Genomic DNA, 20,163 nt, shown 5'->3' on the forward strand with positions numbered 1-20,163 from the left:
CCGGTGACGCGTCGTCCCGCTGTCCCTACAGCCGTAGCGCCCGGCGCCGTGGAGGTGGTGAGGGAAGCCGGCGGGACAACCGGCATGGTGGTCGGTATCGTGGCCGCCGCCGCGCTCTGCATCCTCATCCTCCTCTACGCCATGTACAAGTACCGCAACAGGGACGAAGGCTCCTACCAGGTGGACCAAAGCCGCCATTACATCGGAGCAGCCCCTTCTTCCGTCGCCGCGACCGCAGCGGTTTTAACCGGGACCCCCGGGGGAGTCCCCAACGTTTCCGTACCTTCTTCCGGTGGGGGGACCCCAAAAGAAAAGGTGCCCCCCGCGCCCCCCAAAGCGCCCGGCAAGGCGCGACGCAACAAGGACAAGGAGTACTACGTCTAGATTTTTTTTGGGGGGGGGGGGGAGAAAGCAGGGGGGGAAAAGGGGGGGGGGAAAAGCGGGGGATGTCACCCCGACTACCCCACCCCCCCCCCCCAAAAAAAAACCCGGACCCCCCCCACCCCCCCCCCCCTCCTGCGGGATGTCAACACCCCACCCCCCCCCCAGGGTGACACCTCTGCCGTCGTGTGTGTCCCCACCCCCCCCCCAACACCACCACCATCCCCCCGAGGGAAAAGGGGGGCGCGGGGACGGGGGCTCCCCGCAAACCCGGGGGGGGGGGGGTCCGAGGGCCCCAGTGTGTGGGGGGGGAAGGGCGATGCAGCCCCCCCCCCCCCTTTGCCCTGCCCGAACCCCTTTTTCTTGGTTTTTTTTACCACCCCCCCCCGGGTTTATTTTTTAATTTCTAAAGCTGCGATTGGGGTCGGGACCAACCCCCCCCCCCCCTCCTCGGGGCCCCCCCAAACTTTCCCCGAGACACCCCCCCCCCCAAGGGCCCCCCCCCCCCCCATGGGCCCCCCCCCCTCCGCCGCGCACAGAGGAATACACGGTTCTATACTTCGTACAGCGGCTCTGCCTCTTCCTGCGCCGCCCCCCCGGGACCCCCCCAAATCCCGGAACCCCCCCAAACCCCGGGACCCCGCGGGAACCCCCAAATCCCGGGACCCCCCTAAAGCCAGGACCTCCCGGGAACCCCCAAACCCCAGGACCCCCCCAAACCCCAGGGCCCCCCCAAACCTCGGGGCCCCTCCAAGGACACCCCAAATTCTGGGTCCCCCCCGGGACCCCCCAAACTCTGGGTCCCCCCAAACCTCGGGAACCCCCCCGGGAACCCCCAAACCCCTGGACCTCCCTGGGACCCCCCCCAAGCCCTGGGACCCCCCAAACCCCGGGATCCCCCCGAGACCTCGGGACCCCCCCGGGACACCCCAAAACCCGGGACCCCCTGAGACCCCCCCAAGCCCCGGGACCCCCCGGGACCCCCCAAACTCCGGGACCCCCCAAACCCCGGGACCCCCCCGGACCCCCCCCCGGGACCCCCCCAAACCCCGGGACCCCCCCCAAACCCCGGGACCCCCCCGGACCCCCCCGGGTCCCCCCAAACCCCGGGACCCCCCAAACCCCGAGACCCCCCCAAACCCCGGGACCCCCCCCCCCGGGACCCCTCCGGCCCTCCGAGTCCTCCCCTCCGCCAGGGGGCGCCGCCGCCGTCGCCGCCTCCTCTTGTGGCCGCCCTGGGCGGGGCGTGGCGGGACGTGGCTCCTCCCCCTCCACCCGCGGCGCTTCCGCCCGGCGCGGGACCCGCGCGCGAAACGCCCGGAGCCTTGACCCCGGCGTGACCCCGCGCTGACCCCACCGCGACCCCGACCCCGCGCATGGAGGGGGAGGGGGAGGGGGCGTCCGCGCCCCCCGGCGCTGCCGGTGAGGGGGCGGGGCCAGGGGCCGCTGGGGGCGGGGCTTAGGGCACCGGGGAGTGATGGGGCAGCCGGGCGGGGGGGGGGGGTGTCCCCCGTGGGGGGGGGTCACTGGTCACGGGGGGGTCCCCGTGGGGGGGTCGGGGGTCCCCGTGGGTCCCTTGGGGGTCCCTGTGACGGTGCCGTGGGGTCTCCGTGGGGGGGTCGGAGGTCCCGTGAGGGTGTCAGGGGTCCCGTGGGGACCCTTCTGGGTGTCGGGGGTCCCCGTGGGGGTGCCGTGGGTGCCCTGGGGGTGTCGTGGGTGTCGTGGGGTCCCCCGGGGGATGCCGTGGGGGTGCCGGGGGGGTGCCGGGGGGGTACCGGGGGGTGCCGTGGGATCCCCGTGGGGGTGCCGGCTGTACCGTGGGGGTGCCGTGGGGGTGCCTGGGGGTGCCGTGGGGACCCCGTGGGGGTGCCGGGTGTACCAGGGGGTCCCTGTGAGGGTGTCGAGAGTCCCGTGGGGTCCCCAGGGGGTGCCGTGGGGATGCCGTAGGAGCCCCGTGGGGGTGCTGTGGGGTCCCTGTGAGGGTATCGAGAGTCCCGTGGGGTCCCCGGGGGTGCCGTGGGGATGCCGTGGGAGCCCCATGGGGGTGCCGTGGGGATGCCGTGGGTGTCATGGGGTCCCCGTGGGGGTGCCGTGGGGTCCCTGTGAGGGTGCTGGGGATGCCATGGAGGTGCCGTGGGGATGCCGTGGGTGTCGTGGGGTCCCCGTGGGGGTGCCGTGGGGTCCCTGTGAGGGTGTCGGGAGTCCCGTGGGGTCCCCGTGGGGTGCCATGCGGGTGCCGTGGGTGTCGTGGGGTCCCCGGGGGTGCCGTGGGGATGCCGTAGGAGCCCCGTGGGGGTGCCGTGGGGTCCCTGTGAGGGTGCCGTGGGTGTTGTGAGGTCCCCGGGGGGTGCCGTGGGGGTGCCGTGGGAGCCCCGTGGGAGCCCCCGCCACGCCCCCGCAGCCCCCGCGGCTCTGGCCTTCCTGCCGGACGGATCCGCGGTGCCGCTGGCGCTGGAGCCGCCGCCGGGGCCCACGGCCGGGGAGCTGCTGCGCCGCCTGCAGGGGGCGCTACGCCTCCCCCCCAGCGCCAGCGAGGCGCTCGCGCTCTGGTTGGGCTCCCCGCTGCTGGGTGAGGGGCGGGGCCGGCGGGAGGGGCGGGGCCTGCGGGGGGCGGGGCTCTGGTGGGCGAGGGGCGGGGCCTGCGGGAGGGGCAGGGCCGGTGGGGGGCAGAGCTCTGGTGGGTGAGGGGCGGGGCCTGTGTGGGCGGGGCTCTGGTGGGTGGGGGCGGGGCCCGTGTGGGGTGGGGCTCTGGTGGGTGGGGGCGGGGCCTGAGGGAGGGGTGGGGCTGTGGGGGTGGGGCTGTGGTGGGTGAGGGGCGGGGCCTGAGGGAGGGGTGGGGGGTGTGGGGGCGGGGCTCTGGTGGGTGAGGGGTGGGGCCTGTGGGGGCGGGGCTCTGGTGGGTGAGGGGTGGGGCCTGTGTGGGCGGGGCTCTGGTGGGTGAGGGGCGGGGCCTGTGGGGGGCTCTGGTGGGTGAGGGGCGGGGCCGGTGGGGGGCAGAGCTCTGGTGGGTGGGGGCGGGGACTGCAGGGGGCGGGGCTCTGGTGGGTGGGGGTGGGGCCCGTGTGGGGTGGGGCTCTGGTGGGTGGGGGCGGGGCCTGAGGGAGGGGTGGGGCTGTGGGGGCGGGGCTCTGGTGGGTGAGGGGCGCGGCTCTGGTGGGTGGGGGCGGGGCCTGTGGGGGCGGGGCTCTGGTGAGTGAGGGGTGGGGCCTGCAGGGATGGGGCTCTAATGAGTGGGGTGGGGCCTGTGGGGTGGGGCTCTGGTGGGTGAGGGTGGGACCTGTGGGGGCGGGGCCTGCAGGGTGAGGGGCGGGGCTCTGATGGGTGGGGGTGGGGCCTTAGGGGGCGGGGCACTAGGGGTGAGGGGCGTGGTCCCAGGTGGGTCGGGGGTCCCAGCCCGTGTTCCCCCCCCCCTCGCTCCAGAGGTGCAGCTGAAGCCGCGGCACCGGCCCCTCCGCCTGGTCCGGCAATGGCCGGAGCTGCTGCTGCGTTTCAGCCTCGGCTCCCACTCGGACATTGCCCAGGGTGAGCCCTGGTGGGGGGGTCCACGGGGTGGGGGGGGTCCACGGGGTGGGGGTCCCTGGAGTAGGAGTCCCTGGGGTGGGGGTCTGGGGGGGGGGGGGTGTCCCAGGGTGGGAGTCCCTGGAGTGAGGTCCCTGGGTGGGGGTCTCAGGGTGGGGGTCTCTGGGTGGGGGGGCCACTGTGTGGGGGTCCATGGGGTGGGGGTCCCAGGGTGGGGGTCCCTGGGTGGGGGTGGGGGCCACGGTGTGGGGGTCCATGGGGTGGGGATCCCTGGGTAGGGGTCCACGGGGTGGGGTCTCCTGGGTGGGGGTCTGTGGGCAGGGGTCCCCCTCGGTGTGGGGGTATCCCAGTGCGGGTGGGGGGGTCCCTGGGTGGGGGTTCCCCCTGGGTGGGGGTCCCCTGGGTTGGGGTCCCCCGGTGTGGGGGTGCCGGGGTCCCCTCTCACGCCCCCGTCCCCAGACGAGCCCTGCCTGCAGCTGCGCAGAAACGTCTTCTTCCCCAAGAGCAAGGAGCTGGAGGTGAGGGGGGGCCCCGAGACGTGGGGGGGGGACACGACACCCGCACCTGGGGGGGCCCTGGGGGGACCCTGGGGGTTTGGGGTGACGCGCGGCGGGGTGACGCGCGTGGTGACGCGCGGGTCCCCGCAGCTGGAGGAGGAGGAGCTGCTGCGGCTGCTGTACGAGGAGGCCCGGGGGAACGTGCTGGGGGGGCGCTACCCCGTGGACCCCCCCGACGGGGAGGAGCTGGGGGCCCTGGTCTGCCGCCTGCGCCTGGGGCCCTTCCAGCACGGCCAGCACACGGCCCACAGCCTGCGGTCAGCACCCACGGCACCCCCACCCCAGGGACCCCCACCCCAGGGACCCCCACTCCGCACCCCAGGGACCCCCACTCCACACCCCACAGCCTGCGGTCAGCACCCACGGCACCCCCACCCCAGGGACCCCACCCCAGGGACCCCCACTCTGCACCCCACAGCCTGCGGTCAGCACCCACGGCACCCCCACCCCAGGGACCCCCACCCCAGGGACCCCCACTCCACACCCCACAGCCTGCGGTCAGCACCCACGGCACCCCCACCCCAGGGACCCCCACCCCAGGGACCCCCACTCCGCACCCCAGGGACCCCCACTCCACACCCCACAGCCTGTGGTCAGCACCCATGGCACCCCCACCCCAGGGACCCCACCCCAGGGACCCCCACTCCACACCCCACAGCCTGCAGTTAGCACCCACGGTACCCCTGACCCACGGCACCCCCACCCCAGGGACCCCCACCCCATGGACCCCCACTCCGCACCCCAGAGACCCCCACTCCACACCCCACAGCCTGTGGTCAGCACCCACGGCACCCCCACCCCACGGACCCCCACCCCACACCCTGCAGTTAGTACCCACGGCACCCCCACCCCAGGGACCCCCACCCCAGGGACCCCCACTCTGCACCCCACAGCCTGCGGTCAGCACCCACAGCACCCCCACCCCAGGGACCCCACCCCAGGGACCCCCACTCTGCACCCCACAGCCTGCGGTCAGCACCCACGGCACCCCCACCCCAGGGACCCCCACCCCAGGGACCCCCACTCCACACCCCACAGCCTGCGGTCAGCACCCACGGCACCCCAACCCCAGGGACCCCACCCCAGGGACCCCCACTCCGCACCCCAGGGACCCCCACTCCACACCCCACAGCCTGCGGTCAGCACCCACGGCACCCCCACCCCAGGGACCCCCACCCCAGGGACCCCCACTCCGCACCCCAGGGACCCCCACTCCACACCGCACAGCCTGTGGTCAGCACCCACGGCACCCCCACCCCAGGGACCCCACCCCAGGGACCCCCACTCCACACCCCACAGCCTGCGGTCAGCACCCACGGCACCCCCACCCCAGGGACCCCACCCCAGGGACCCCCACTCTGCACCCCACAGCCTGCAGTTAGCACCCACGGCACCCCCACCCCAGGGACCCCCACCCCAGGGACCCCACCCCAGGGACCCCCACTCTGCACCCCACAGCCTGCGGTCAGCACCCACGGCACCCCCACCCCAGGGACCCCCACCCCAGGGACCCCCACTCCACACCCCACAGCCTGCGGTCAGCACCCACGGCACCCCCACCCCAGGGACCCCCACTCCGCACCCCAGGGACCCCCACTCCACACCCCACAGCCTGTGGTCAGCACCCATGGCACCCCCACCCCAGGGACCCCACCCCAGGGACCCCCACTCCACACCCCACAGCCTGCAGTTAGCACCCACGGTACCCCTGACCCACGGCACCCCCACCCCAGGGACCCCCACCCCATGGACCCCCACTCCGCACCCCAGAGACCCCCACTCCACACCCCACAGCCTGTGGTCAGCACCCACAGCACCCCCACCCCACGGACCCCCACCCCACACCCTGCAGTTAGTACCCACGGCACCCCCACCCCAGGGACCCCCACCCCAGGGACCCCCACCCCAGGGACCCCCACTCTGCACCCCACAGCCTGCGGTCAGCACCCACGGCACCCCCACCCCAGGGACCCCCACTCTGCACCCCACAGCCTGCGGTCAGCACCCACAGCACCCCCACCCCAGGGACCCCCACCCCAGGGACCCCCACTCTGCACCCCACAGCCTGCGGTCAGCACCCACGGCACCCACGGTACCCCTGACCCACGGCACCCCCACCCCAGGGACCCCCACTCCGCACCCCACAGCCTGCAGTTAGCACCCACGGCACCCATGGCACCCCCATCCCATGGACCCCCACTCCACACCCCACAGCCTGCAGTTAGCACCCACGGCACCTCTGACCCACGGCACCCCCACCCCTGTGACCCACAGCACCCACAGACCCCCACAACCCACAGCACCCACGCTCCATAGACTGCCGTGACCCACAGCACCCCACAGACCCTACCCCTACAACCCACAGCCCCCCCTGGACCCCCACAGACCCCCACCCCACGGACTCCCACCCCTGGATGCCCACAGGACTCCCACCCCACAGACCCCCACCCCTGCAGCCCCCCCGGCAGCCCCTCACCCCCTTTCTCCCCCCCCCCCACCCCAGGCCGCTGCTGGGGGAGCTGCTGCCGCCACCCCCGGGGCGGGGGGGGCTTTGGGGGGCCCTGCGCCGGCGAGGCCCCCGCCCACCCCCCCCCGAGGAGGGGCTGCTCCAGGCCTTCGCCCGCACCCCCGGCCCCCAGGCCCCCCCCGCCGCCCTCTACCGCGCCTTCCTGCGCCGCTGCCACCCCCTGCCTTACTACGGGTGAGTGGGGACCCCCCGGGACCCCCCCTAATTCACCCATGGACCTGGGGGGGCTGGGGAGGGACACACCCCCCCCCTGCACCCCACAAGTGCACCCGGGGACCCAAGGCATCCACCCACCCCACCCCCCCCCAGGTGTGCCTTCTTCCCGGGGGCCATTGACCGCCCCCCTGGGGGGCTGCTGGGCCGGGGGGGGCTGCGGCCTGTCAGCGTCGCCGTGGGGCTGGATGGCGTCACCATCATCGACCCCCGGGAGAAGGTACGGGGGGGGGGGGGGGGCGCTATGGGGCTGGATCAGACCTAGAGTGGGGCCTATGGGGCAGGATGGGGGGCACCGTGGGGCTGGGAGGAGGGGGGCGTAGGGTGCTGGGGGGGGCAGGTTTGGAGAGATGCTGTGGGGCGGGGGAACGCTGGGGGGAAGCTGTGGGGCACAGCGGAGGCTGTGGGGCAGGGGGGGACACCGTGGGGATGACCCCCTGTGTTGTCGTTCCCCCCCCCCCCAGCATGTGCTGCTGACGCTGACCTTCCCCGAGCTGTGCTGGGAGCTGGTGGGCGCCGTGGGGCAGGAGGGGGACGCCGTGGGGCAGGAGGGGGACGCCGTTGGGCCCCCCCAGCTGTGGCTGGAGTTCGACGGTGACCACGAGGGTGCCCCCGTCAACCGCCTGCTGCGGGTGTTCTCCCCCCAGGTCAGACCCACGGATCCCCAGGGGGGCTGTGCCGGGTTGGGGGGGGGTGGTTGGGGGGCACTGGGGGGCGGTTGAGGGACAGTTGGGAGGCGGTTGGGGGGCAGTGGGGCCACTGGGGGGTGGCTGGGGGACAATTGGGGGCAGTGAGGAGCAGTTGGGGGGCAGTGTGGGGCAGTGGGGGTAGTCGGGGGACAATTGGGGCAGTGAGGCGCAGTTGGGGGGCAGTGTGAGGTGGTTGGGGGACAATTGGGGCAGTGGGGAGTGGTTGGGGGGCAGTGTGGGGCAGTTGGGGGGCAGTGTGAGGTGGTTGGGGGACAATTGGGGCAGTGGGGAGCGGTTGGGGGGCAGTGGGGTAGTAGGGGGACAATTGGGGCAGTGGGGAGTGGTTGGGGGGCAGTGTGGGGCAGTTGGGGGGCAGTGTGAGGTGGTTGGGGGACAATTGGGGCAGTGGGGAGCAGTTGGGGGGCAGTGGGGGTAGTCGGGGGACAATTGGGGCAGTGGGGAGTGGTTGGGGGGCAGTGTGGGGCAGTTGGGGGGCAGTGGGGGTAGTCGGGGGACAATTGGGGCAGTGGGGAGTGGTTGGGGGGCAGTGTGAGGTGGTTGGGGGACAATTGGGGCAGTGAGGAGCAGTTGGGGGGCAGTGGGGGTAGTTGGGGGACAATTGGGGCAGTGGGGAGTGGTTGGGGGGCAGTGTGGGGCAGTTGGGGGGCAGTGTGGGGCAGTGTGGGTAGTCGGGGGACAATTGGGGCAGTGAGGAGCAGTTGGGGGGCAGTGTGAGGTGGTTGGGGGACAATTGGGGCAGTGGGGAGTGGTTGGGGGGCAGTAGGGGTAGTCGGGGGGCAGTGGGGAGTGGTTGGGGGGCAGTGTGGGGCAGTTGGGGGACAATGGGGGCAGTGGGGAGCAGTTGGGGGGCAGTGTGAGGTGGTTGGGGGACAATTTGGGGCACTGGGGGCAGTTGGGGAGCACTGGGGCCATTGGGGGGTGGTTGGGGGGCAGTTGGGGAGCACTGGGGCCATTGGGGGGTGGTTGGGGGGCAGTTGGGGGGCACTGGGGCCACTGGGGGGTGGTTGGGGGGCACTGGGGAGCAGTGGGGGGAGGTCGGGGTGCAGTTGGGGGGCCCTGGGGGGGGGTGTGTGTCCGTGTGAGTGCGCGTGCTGACCCCGCCCCCAGGCAGAGCTAATGAGCGCCCTCATCGAATGCTGCATCGAGCTGGGGGGGGCGGCCCCGCCCCCTCAGGCCCCGCCCCCTCAGACCCCGCCCCCGTCTGAGACCCCGCCCCCCTCCGAGACCCCTCCGCGGGGCGCCCCCTTGCGGCGGCAGGAGAGCGTCACCCGCCCCCGCCTGCAGCGCTTGGCCACCATCGACTACGTGCAGGAGGGTGGGACGGGGGGGTCCAGGGGGGTCTGGGGGGACACGGGGGGGAGTCCGGGGACACGGGGGGGGGTCCAGGGACACGGGGGGGACAGGGGGACACGGGGGGTCTGGGGGGACATGGAGGAGTCCAGGGACACGGGGGGGGGGGGGTCTGGGGGGTTATGGGGGGGTCCAGGGACAAGGGGGTGGTCTGGGGGGACACGGGGGGGGACAGGGGGACACGGGGGGGTCTGGGGGGACATGGAGGAGTCCAGGGATATGGGGGGGTTATGGGGGGGTCCAGGGACAAGGGGGTGGTCTGGGGGGACACGGGGGGGTCCGGGGACATGGGGGGACACGGGGGGGGGGGTCCAAGGACATGGGTGGTCTGGGGGGACATGGAGGAGTCCAGGGACACAGGGGGACATGGGGGGGGGGGGACAGGGGCCACTGGGGACACCTCGGTATCTGGGACACCTGGGGGGGGGGCATGGGGACACCCTGGTATCTGGGACCCTGGGGGGGGGACATATGGGACTTGGGGGGGCTCCCAGGGCACCTTGGCACCCGGGAGGGGGGCACAGTGTGGCCCCAGGCGTGCACTGACACACTCCCCCCCCCGCCTTGTGTGTGTTCCCCCCCCAGGGCAGGAGCTGCGGCGGGTGAAGCCCCCCCGGCGCTCGGGGTCCTTCTTCGGGCGGGGTGGGGGGTCCTACAGCCCCGTGTCAGGGGGGGCCGGGCTGGAGCAGGGCTGAGCCCCCCCCCTCCAGCACAGACTGGGAGCACTGGGACACCCACCCACCCACCCCCCCTCCAGCAATGGACACAGCCCCCCCAAGGGACCCGGGTGTCTGGGACCCCCCCACACACACTTTGTACCGACCCCCCCACGCACACACACTAATAAATGTCACTGTCACCCACACCCACCCCACCCCCCCGGGTTTGGGGCCGATTCAGGGCGGTTTGGGGCAGGTCGGGTGGTTTGGGGTGAATACGGGGTGATTTGGGACAGGTCAGGGCTGGTTTGGGACAAATTTGGGGCAGTTTGGGGCTAATTCAGGGAGATTCAGGATGACCAGGGTATTTTGGGGGCTAATTCAGAGTAGTTTGGGGCTAATTCAGGGAGATTCAGGATGACCAGGGTATTTTTGGGGCTAATTCAGAGTAGTTTGGGGCTAATTCAGGGAAATTCAGGATGACCAGGGCATTTTTGGGGCTAATTCAGGGCATTTTGGGGCTAATTGGGCAGCGTTGCCAAATGGTGGCTCCATGTGGCAGCGGCCATTTTAGGGCTGGGGACATGGGGGGGGGCACGGGGACGCACACGCGTGTGCATGTCACAGGGGCTCGTGTTTCACGGGGACACACATGTGTGCGTGACGCAGGGCCTCGTGTTTCCTGGGGGGCACACACGTGTGTGTGTGTCACGGGGCCTTGTGTTTCACAAGGGGGCACATGTGTGTGCATAACACAGGGCCTCGTGTTTCACGGGGGGCCCTCCCTTCGTTAGCACTAACGAGCGAGCACCTCGATGCCGCACACACCTTGCACACCCCGCGGCCTCCTTTGGGGCAAATCCAGACAGTTTTGGGTCACCGCTCTCCTTCTCCCGTTCTGCCTTCATGGGTCGCGCCCTGGGCACACCCCACCCCCCCCAAAATTCAACTATTTTGCTATTTAACCCTATTTTTTTCCCTCACCCCCTCCCCCCCCCAGCTGGGAGCTATTTTTAACCAACTTCACAGCATTTCGTTACAAATAAAACCCCAGCACACCCACTGCTCTGCAGCAAAACTGCCTCAGCCCCAAATTACTGGTTATTTTAAGGGAGAATCGGTGATTTGTGGTCTGAAAGGGGGTGTTTAAGTATTAACGTGGGACACAGGTAGGGGCTGAAATTGAGCCAGTTTACAAACTGAGAAGGGGGGAAATATAAATATTTGGGTGATTTAAGTAACTATTTTGGAAAATGGCTTCCTGAGGGAAACCGCCGAGGACGTTCTGTTCCCTCCCCTCTTTCCTCAGGGGGAGGACGGGCCACTCGGGTGTCGAAAACGCCATTTGCGCCTTATTTATGAATAAAATGACGGGTGTTTTTTTGTTGGAGAGCCACCAGGGACGCGCCCAGGCGTTGGGTGGCGGTTTTAGGGCGAAGGCCGCGCGGGGGGGGGGGAATTCTGAGGTAAAATCAAGGGGGAAAAGGGGTTTGGTGGGGTTTTTTTTTACTTTTTCGTCTCTCCCGGCTTCTCGCTGCAGGCTGGAGATGGCGCTCTGCGTCAGCTGATGGGGGGATAGTTTAAACCCCCCCCCCCCCCCATTTTGGGGTGGGAAGGGACGGGAAGGAGCGAACACGCCCCACGTCCGCCCACGCCGCCGCCTCCCGCGGCACTGCGGCAGGGCCGGTGGGCGGGGTGAGGACGGCGCATGCGCAGCGGAACGCTGCGCCACCCGCAGCGGCCGGACCGGCCGAAGCCGGTTAGAACCGGTCGAGGAGCCGCATCACCGCGGGAGGTGCCTCCTCGCGTATTCCTCCGCCGGTCGGGGCCGCCCCTTAAATTCCTGTGGGGTTTTTTTTTTTTGGTAGGGTTTTTTTTTTTTTGCCTGTAAATGGCGTGGAAAAGGTATAAAGTTAAAGTTTAGGTGGGGCATTAGGGAAGGGGTTTTTGTGCAGTTTTAGCGATGGTTTGGGGCTCCCGGGTTGGGATGGGTGCGGGGAATGCGATAAAGTGCCCCCTTTCCCCCCCCTTTTGTGAGGTAATTTTTGTGTGGAAAGTTAAAAAGGGCTGGTTGTCATGAGGGAGAAAGGTCTCTGGAAAATGATGCTTTCAGGATTGGAAAAGGGTGAAGAACTGGGGGGGGTGTTCACCCTAAAACTCTGTGGAGAGTGGGCTGGGGGTGTGTGTGTGAAGGAGCCCCCTCCTTGTGGGCTCAAAAATGGTCTGTCTGGGTAAAAAAAAAGTTGAAAACCTGCATTTTTCAGCTCAGGGCTGGGTTTTGAGATCCCCCTCTCATGGGTTCTGTGCTGAGTCAGGGCCAAAATCTGTTCCCTGGGCCTCAAAAATGACTTGAATCGGCCCAAAAGTGCTGGTGGGGCTGTTTGGCCTCTTTAGGGCTCATTTTGAAGATTTGTAGAGTTATCCCAGTTTAAAAAAAAAAAACAAAACACCACAAAACCCAGGTTTTTCATTCAGCTGGGCCTTTTTACTCTCTTTCTGATAAAAACTCCGGTTTCGGTGAAAACCAGATTCACCTTTCTGAAGCGAAATGCCTTAAAATGGATCCTCCAGGCCCAGCCCCTGGGGGAAAAGCAGCTTTTGGGGGCATTTCCATGCAAAAACCGTGAACTCTGTCGCAGTCGGTAAAATAATTTTAAAGTTGAAATCAAGGAAAGTGTTTATGTGCTTAAAAGCAGCCAGAAAGGGGCAAATCATTGCTGCAAAAATCACCATTCAGATTCAATCCCCACCAAAAATACGGGGAGGCCCCTCCCTCTGGCTGAAATGGTGGAAAAAAGCCCAATTTTGTGGGTCTTAATAGCAGATTAATGCAGAAAAAAAATTAATAACAGCAAAATATCTTTTCCCACAGGAAACGCCCTGCGTCTCCTGAATGCCTCATTGGCTTTGTCAGCAGCTTTAATTAGCCCAGGATCGGCTTTAATTACAGGTTTGGGGGGGGGGGTTGTCCTCCCCGTCAGCGCTTTTGGGTTGTTGTTTCTGCCCAGAAACGCTTCAGAATGCCCCAAAAAAAGGATTTTTAAATTTTATTTTCACCTGGTTGGCAAGATGCCATGCCTTGACTCAGCGTGGCCCTGAAACTCTGCGAAATGTGGAGATTTTGGGGTAAAAAAAGGGTGGTTTGGGCTTTGCTGGAAACAGGGGAAATAGGTTGGGGGGAAAAAGGTTTTGGTTTTTTTCCCCCAAAATTCGTGGCCGTTTTGGGAACAAAAGGGGCCTTTTTTGCAAGGGCCTGGAACCATGACACAGCAAAAGCGAAAACAGTGTTAACTATTATTAAATAAATAATGAAAACGCTCTAAAATAATTCGGAAAGGTCAGAGCTGTTCGGGTTTTTTTTTGATTGGGTTTTTTTTTTTTTTTTTGGACCAGAACAGGCAAAATCGAGCAAAACCTTGGTGTTAAATTTAACCATTTCCACGCTAAAACATGGGGGGTGGCCGAAGGCCTCCTGCTGCCGATGATGGGGGGGGGGGGGGGGATGAAAAATTAAAAGTTTTCTCGCATGCTGGGGCAGGATTGAATTTTTTAATTTATTTTTTTTAATTTTTTCAGTGATTTGGAGGACTATTTTCTTCCCCCTCCCCGCGGAAGCAGCAGCAGCGGCGGTGACGTGAATCTGCGCTATAAGGGACGCGTGCGGGGCGGGAGCTGCTGCGGTTTGGGGAAAAAGCTCTTAAAGCTGCTTTATTTTCCGCAAAGAAGCTTTTAGAGCTGCTGCGTTTTTGGGGAAAAGCTCCTTGAGCTGCTTTATTTATTTATTTATTTTTTAAAAAAAAGCTCTTAAAGCTGCTTTATTCCTGAAAAAAAGCTCCTAGAGCCGCTTTATTTCTTAAAAAAAGCTCGCGAAGCTGCTGTATTTTTGGAAAAAAGCTCTTAAAGCTGCTGTATTTCTGCAAAAAAGCTTGCGCAGCTTCTTTATTTCTGGAAAAAAGCTCTTGGAGCTGCTGTATTTTTGAGAAAGCTCTTAAAGCTGTATTATTTTTAAAAAAAAAAGCTGGCGAAGCTGCTGTATTTCTGGAAAAAAAAATCTGAAAGCTGTTTCCTTTAAAGGAAAAGAAAAAACGCTCTTAAAGCTGTGTTTTCTTTTCTCAAATTCTTCAAATATGGCGATTCCATCGCTTGGAAAAGCCAGAGCGAGCTAGAGCACTTTTTTCATGGGAACAAAACTCTCAAAGCTGCTTTATTTTTTTTAAAAAAAGCTCTTAAAGCTGTTTTCTTGTTAAAAACTGAAGCTCTTAAGGCTGTTTTAAGAAAAAGAAGCTCTCGAAGCTGGGTTGTTTTTTTTTTTAATTCTTAAAGAATTGTAATTTGATAGTTTGGAAAAGCCGGAGCAAACCAGGGCAATTTTTAATGAAAGAAAGCTTTCAAAGCTGCTTTACTTTAAAGAAAAAAAAAAGCAAACCCCGCTCTTAAAGCTGTTTTCTTTTAAAAAAGCTCCTAAAGCTGTTTTAATTTTTGTCAAAAGCTCCTAAAGCTGTTTTAATTTTTGAAAAAAAATCTCTTAAAGTTGTTTTAATTTTTGTGAAAAGCTCCTAAAGCTGCTTTCTTGGAGGAAAAGCTGTTACGGGCTTTTTCCTCATCTCTCCTAAGCGGGAGCGCAGGCGGGGTGCGGGTGTTCCGGGAGAGTTTGGGGTGAAATGCGGCATTTTAAGACAAGACAGAAGATGGCTGGCAAAGGAAGATGGCTTAAGAGAGGAGATAATTGGGGGAAAAAAGGAAAAATCAAGAGCGAAGATAAACCTTGGCAGGGAGCAAGATGAACGGCTTGAAGAGAGAAATCAGGGAGGTTTCTTTTTTTTTTTTTTTTTTTTTCCTCCAGCCAGGGCTGCTGGGGGAAAAAAAGGACTTTTTGGTAAAGGGCCTCGGCCAGGATGGAGGTGCTGGGCAGGGCAACCGCGAGGAAGAGGAGGAAGAAGTGAGAAAAGAGGAGAAAAGAGAGGAAAAAAAAGAGCCGGTGTGAGTTGGCGAAACTGGAGGAAATCAGAATTAAGGGGGAAAAGAGCCCGTGGAGGTGGCTGAAGCTGGAGGAGAAAATAGAGGAAAAAAAGAGAAAATAGAGGAAAAAACAAAATAGAAAAAGAAAAGAAAAGAGAAAATAAAATAGAAAAAAGTGAGAAAATAGAGGAAAAAAGAGAAGAGAAAATAGACAAAAAAGAAAAAATAGAAAAAAGAAAAAATAGACAAAAAAGAAAAAATAGAAAAAAGAAAAAATAGAAAAAAGAAAAAATAGAAAAAAGAAAAAATAGAAAAAAGAAAAAATAGAAAAAAGAAAAAATAGAAAAAAGAAAAATAAAAAAATAGAAAAAAGAAAAAAGAAAATAGAAAAAGAGAAAAAAGAAAATAGAAAAAAGAGAAAAAAGAAAATAGAAAATAGAAAAAATAGAAAAAAGAAAATAGAAAAAAGAAAATAGAAAAAAAGAGACAAAAGAAAATTAAAAAAAAAAAAAAAGAGGGAAAACCAGAAAATAGAGAAGAGAAAAACCCAATCTGCTGGAAATTGGAGAAGATAGAACAAAAGAACAATCAGAGGAGCCAGTGAAATTGGTGAAGGTAGAGGAGGAAAAATAAACAGGCAAAAATGAGAGAAGAGCCAGAACTAAAAAAAAAAAAGAGAGAAAATAGAGAAAGAAAGAAAGAAAAAGAAAGAAAGAAAAGAAAGAAACTAGAAGAGGAAGTAGAGAAAAAAATAAGAAAATGAGAAAAGAGAGGAAACGGAGAGAAGAGACATGAAGCGGCGGGAACCGGTGAAACGGCCAAAATTAATTTAAAAAAAAAAAGGAAAAAGAGGAAAAAGGAGGAAGGAGAAGAGGAGGGTGAGGAGCAGGAGCGGCCGGAGGAAAGCGGGACCCGCCGGAGGCAGGAAAAGTTGAGGAATTTGAGGAAAAAGCCCCAAAATGGAGCCGGAGGCGGCAGCCGGGTGAGGCCCTTTCCCCCCGCCGGGTTTGGGGGCGTTCGGGGGGGTTTGGGGGGGGGGGGGGGGGGCTCTTGTCGTTGCAGGCGCCGTGGCCTTCGCCCCCGCTCCCCCTTTTTTTTTTTCTGTAAAAACCTTGAGAAATGGGGAAAAAAAATCCCCCCCCCCCAAACCCTACTCCGGCATCACCGGGCTCCGACTGTAGCGCTCCGTAGTTTCCGCCTGTCGCCGCAGAGTAAGTGATCCAAAATCCCTTCTTTTTCCCCCAAAAGAAAGGTGACGTGCGGGAGGGGATGGCTGAAACTCTCCGGAAAAGGGGAAAAGAGGAAAAAAAAAAAAAAGGTGTTTTTTGTGGGGGTGGGGGGGGGGGGGGTCTCGAGTGTTTTTCCCCCCTCAGGGAAGCAGCAAAACGCAGCAGAAAAAGGCAAATAACGGTGACAAAAATGCCAAGGAAAAGTAAAAAGAGACCCCGGGTCTCAGAATTTAACCAAAAAAGGCAAATCCGCACCCAAAGCGCGCTCAGGAGCTTTTCCGCAGGGACCTTTGAGGATAAAACCCCTGATTTGATAAATGTGGAGCCGGTCAGAAGTAAGATTTATATTTCATTTGGGGGTGGTTTTTTGGGGGCGTTTCTGTTGGTTTCTGCCTGGTGGAGCTGGGACGGGGTGGGGGGGTGGGGGGGTGGGGCAGCGCGGTTTGGGTTTTTTTGGGCCTTTCCGCAGATGCAGAGGTAGGAGCCACCTTGGAAGAAAACCCGCTTTTTTCCCCCAAAACCGAAGCTGGAAAATGAGGATTACGGCTCGGGCCGAGTGTCCCCCCAGGAGCTTCCCTTAGGAAAAAAACTTAACGTAAAAAAAAAACCCAAAAAAACCCCCAAATCCCCCCCAAAATGCTCGGCAGGGGAGCGGATGGAGCCAGGCAGGGGTGGGGGAGGTGCAATAATTGTACTTTCAGGTTTTCTCCATAAAAGGCAGCAGGATGGTTAAATTTAGGCTTTTTCCCCCAAAACGAGCTGTAAGTGTAGGAGCGGGGCGGCGGGGAGCGGTGGCAAAATTCTGGCAAACCCCCCCCGAAATCGCTTCGTCTGCGACGGTGACGAGTCCCCCCCGGCGCGCCCCACCCCCCTCCTTTCCCCAAAATCGCCCGGTTTGGGGGCGGGAGGGAGGGGCTGCGGATTTGGGGCATTTCCGGCCGGTTTTGGTATCGCTGGGGTGTCGGCGCGGTTTTTACCCGTGGGGGGGAGCGCTGGGACCCCCAAAACGCGGCATGTTTGCGCCCCTCCCCCAACCCCCGTCACCCCCCCCCCCGGCGCGGAGCGATGCGAAAGCCCAATGGTTTTGGGGATAAATGCGAAAAAACGGGTGTTTTTACCGCTTTTGCCCCAAACGGTGGCTGACGGGGCTGGGGGGGGGGGGAACTGTGTCTCGCAGGTGTTTTTTCCAGACCCCCCCAGCTGGTTCCTGCGCCTCCGACTGTAAAGCCGAGGATTCGTAGCCTCAAACCGTCAGATTTGGGCAAAAAAACCCCAAAAAAGGGTCTGCCGAAACACGTAGGGATCATAAAAGAAGGGTATTTCTGCTGCTTTCACCCCAAAAAAGGGAAATTCTGGCTGGATTTGGGCGCGATGGGGGCGGCCCAGTCTCACCATGGGCGGGTTTTGCTGTTTCCCCCCCAATTCCGCTTCATCCCCCTCCCCGATCCCCAAATTTGAAACCGAAAAAAACCCCCCAAAATACCCAAACTGCCCCAAAACGCACAGCGAGTGCTGTTGGTCGGGCCCCACCTCCTCCATACTGGGATTTTGAGCAGAAAATGTGGCTTTTTCCCCCAAAAAACCCTTAGCCAGCACCTTGGCCTCTTGCTTGGGGAGGGGGGAGGTTTTTTTTAACCTTTTTCCCAGGTTTTTTCCCCAAAATGATAGGAGTTGAGGAGAAGCCGCAGAATTTTTGGGTAGGAAAGAGTTCGCTGGCTCCGGCTGTTGACGGTTGTTCCCGGCGTTGTTCCGGTTGTTGTTCCCGGTGTTGGTGGTTGTTGTTTCTCTCCCCCCCCCCCTCCCGCTTTCCCCCCCCGACGCAGCGACGGTGCCTAAAACGGCCTCGATCCGCCCCAAAATGGACAATTGGGTACAAAAAATGGCTAAAACGTAGAAATCCCCCCCAAAATAAGAGGCAGGAAAGGTGAGCGAGCGGAGTAAGTACCGGGGTGGGGGGGGGCCCCCCGTGCCCGGGACGTGACTGACCCGAAATCCCCCTTTCTGAGCCCGTTCTGCGCCCGGGACGCGACTCTGACCCGAAATCCCCCTTTCTGAGCCCGTTCTGCGCCCGGGATGCGACTCTGACCCAAAATCCCCCTTTCTGAGCCCATTCTGCGCCCGGGACGCGACTCTGACCCAAAATCCTGCTTTCTGAGCCTGTTTTGCGCCCGGGATGCGAGCCCGACCCAAAATCCTGCTTTCTGAGCCTGTTTTGCGCCTGGGCTGTGAGCCTGACCCCAAAATCCCGCTTTCCGCACCCGTTTTGCGCCGGGGAAGCGTGCCGGCCCTAAAATCCCCCTTTCTGAGCCCGTTTTGCATCGGGGGCATGTGACTGACCCAAAATCCCCCTTTTGGAGCCCGTTTTGCGATGGCGACGCGTGCCTGACCCAAAATCCCCCTTTCGGAGCCCGTTTTGCGATGGCGACGCGTGCCTGACCCAAAATCCCTCTTTCCGAGCCTGTTTTTGCGCCGGGAAGGCGTACAGGCCCCAACAACACCCCACCCCCCCCAAAAAAGCCCCCTGGGGAGGCCCCGCCTCCAGGTTGCTTTTTTGGGGCTGTTTCCTGCTTTTCCGACGGTTCTGGCGTAGCGGAATTTCACCCCCTCCGGGAGTCCCGGGAATCCCAAATTCCCCTGGATTCCACCCAAACCCCTTCGGCCAGGGGGCGGGGCCCTGGAGCCGGGGGGCGGGGCTCCGGGGCTGGGGGCGGGGCCCTGGAGCCAGGGGGGCGGGGCTCCGGGGCTGGGGCGGGGCCCTGGAGCCAGGGGGTGGAGCTCCAGGGCTGGGGGCGGGGCCGCGGGGCGTGTCCCCGCCCCCCCCCGAGGTTTTTTCTTTTCCTGAGCGAACCCCGTTCTCTCAGGTTTTGCTTTTTTCTCCTCCGGACCCAAAAAGGCCACAAAAAAAAGCAAAAGGTGCCGGTGGGGGCACCCCCGGGGAGCACCTTCCTCCTCTCTCCCCGGGGTGGGGTTCGACTCCCCGCGGCGCCCGCTGCTTCCTCCCTCCTGTCGTGATGGGACCCCCCGTATCGCGACGGGGATCCCTCCGCGTTGCTCTTTGGGGAACCCGCGGTATGGGGAGGGTGGGCCAGAGGTGCGAGAGGGACCCTGTATCGCGACAGGGACCCCCTGTATCGCCACGGGGAGCCCTTTTTTGCAGTAGGGACCCCCTATATCATGACAGGGACCCCTTTTTTGCAGTAGGGACCCCCTATATCGTGACACAGCCACCCCCATTTCTCTAGGGCTCCCATGCAGCTTTGGGGAACCCACGATAGGGGGACAGGGATGGCCCATGGTCATGACAGAGACCCCGTATCATGACAAGGACACCTTATTGTGACAGCTCCCCCCCCACACACCCCATTTCTCTAGGACGACCCATGACACGGGGATGGGGTGACCCTGTATCGCAACGGGGACCCCATGTCGTGGAGGGGGGGGGCTCCGCATTTCTTGGAGGACGCCGCCACGGTGGGAACCCCACGTCTCCGTGAAGACCGGTATCGCAACAGGACCCCCATATAGCAACGGATACGCTGTGTCACTTTGAGGACCTCACATCGCGACAGACCCAGTGTCGTGATGACGCCCCGTGTCATGACGAGGCCCCCCCCCCCGCCCATGTCGTGACGGGGACCCCCAGTGACCAATAAACTTGCTGAGACCTGATTGGCCTCGTGTCATCCCTGGTGGGGGGGTGGAAGAGGGAGGGGATGACGAGGAGGGTGATGTCACGGGGCTGTGACACACCCCCCCCCCCCCCCCGTCCCCAGACACCCCCCTGTGACGTCACTGCCCGTTCCTGCCAGGCTGGTGGCCTCTTGGTGACGTCACTGCCTGTTCCTGCCTGCGTGTCCCTGCCAGCCGTTTCCCGCGCCCCGCCCATCGCCCCAGGCCCCGCCCCAGGCCCCGCCCATCGCTCCGCCCCGACCCCGCCCATCGCCCCAGGCTCCGCCCACCGCCCCGCCTCCTCTCTTAACCCCGCCCCCAGGCGCTCTGTCTCTCTCCCTCGGCTCCGCCCCCCACCCCCTGACCACGCCCCTCTCCTCCCCTTCCCCA

General features: G+C 62.8%; 2 protein-coding genes across 2 annotated transcripts in view; both read left to right on the top strand.

The window, feature by feature from the left end:
* LOC129198706 (neurexin-2-beta-like) overlaps window positions 1-772 on the top strand; it is a 17,032-nt gene extending 16,260 nt beyond the window's left edge. The window contains exon 7 of the mRNA XM_054808241.1: window positions 1-772. This exon is cut by the window's left edge and continues 383 nt beyond it. Coding sequence (XP_054664216.1) covers window positions 1-384 — 384 coding nt within the window. The 3' untranslated portion in view covers window positions 385-772.
* An 875-nt stretch (window positions 773-1,647) lies between these two features.
* Window positions 1,648-14,864, top strand: FRMD8 (FERM domain containing 8). Its single transcript, XM_054808298.1, has 11 exons — window positions 1,648-1,803; window positions 2,783-2,950; window positions 3,802-3,903; window positions 4,360-4,418; window positions 4,548-4,714; window positions 6,961-7,158; window positions 7,294-7,417; window positions 7,662-7,844; window positions 9,015-9,222; window positions 9,843-11,036; window positions 13,493-14,864. Exons 1-10 carry the CDS (start codon window positions 1,758-1,760, stop codon window positions 9,950-9,952), a joined length of 1,365 nt encoding a protein of 454 aa, XP_054664273.1. The 5' UTR covers window positions 1,648-1,757; the 3' UTR covers window positions 9,953-11,036; window positions 13,493-14,864.
* The last annotated feature ends 5,299 nt before the right edge of the window (window positions 14,865-20,163 follow it).

The sequence above is a fragment of the Grus americana genome, chromosome 35, assembly GCF_028858705.1.
Source record: "Grus americana isolate bGruAme1 chromosome 35, bGruAme1.mat, whole genome shotgun sequence".
Taxonomy (NCBI): Eukaryota; Metazoa; Chordata; class Aves; order Gruiformes; family Gruidae; genus Grus; species Grus americana.

Bases quoted from the DNA above. Each gene is read 5' to 3' on its own strand.
- FRMD8 (XM_054808298.1), top strand. From the start codon at position 1,758: ATGGAGGGGGAGGGGGAGGGGGCGTCCGCGCCCCCCGGCGCTGCCG. The intron at 7,159-7,293 runs GTGAGTGGGGAC...ACCCCCCCCCAG, and splicing joins CACCCCCTGCCTTACTACGG to GTGTGCCTTCTTCCCGGGGG. The intron at 7,845-9,014 runs GTCAGACCCACG...CCCCGCCCCCAG, and splicing joins TGCGGGTGTTCTCCCCCCAG to GCAGAGCTAATGAGCGCCCT.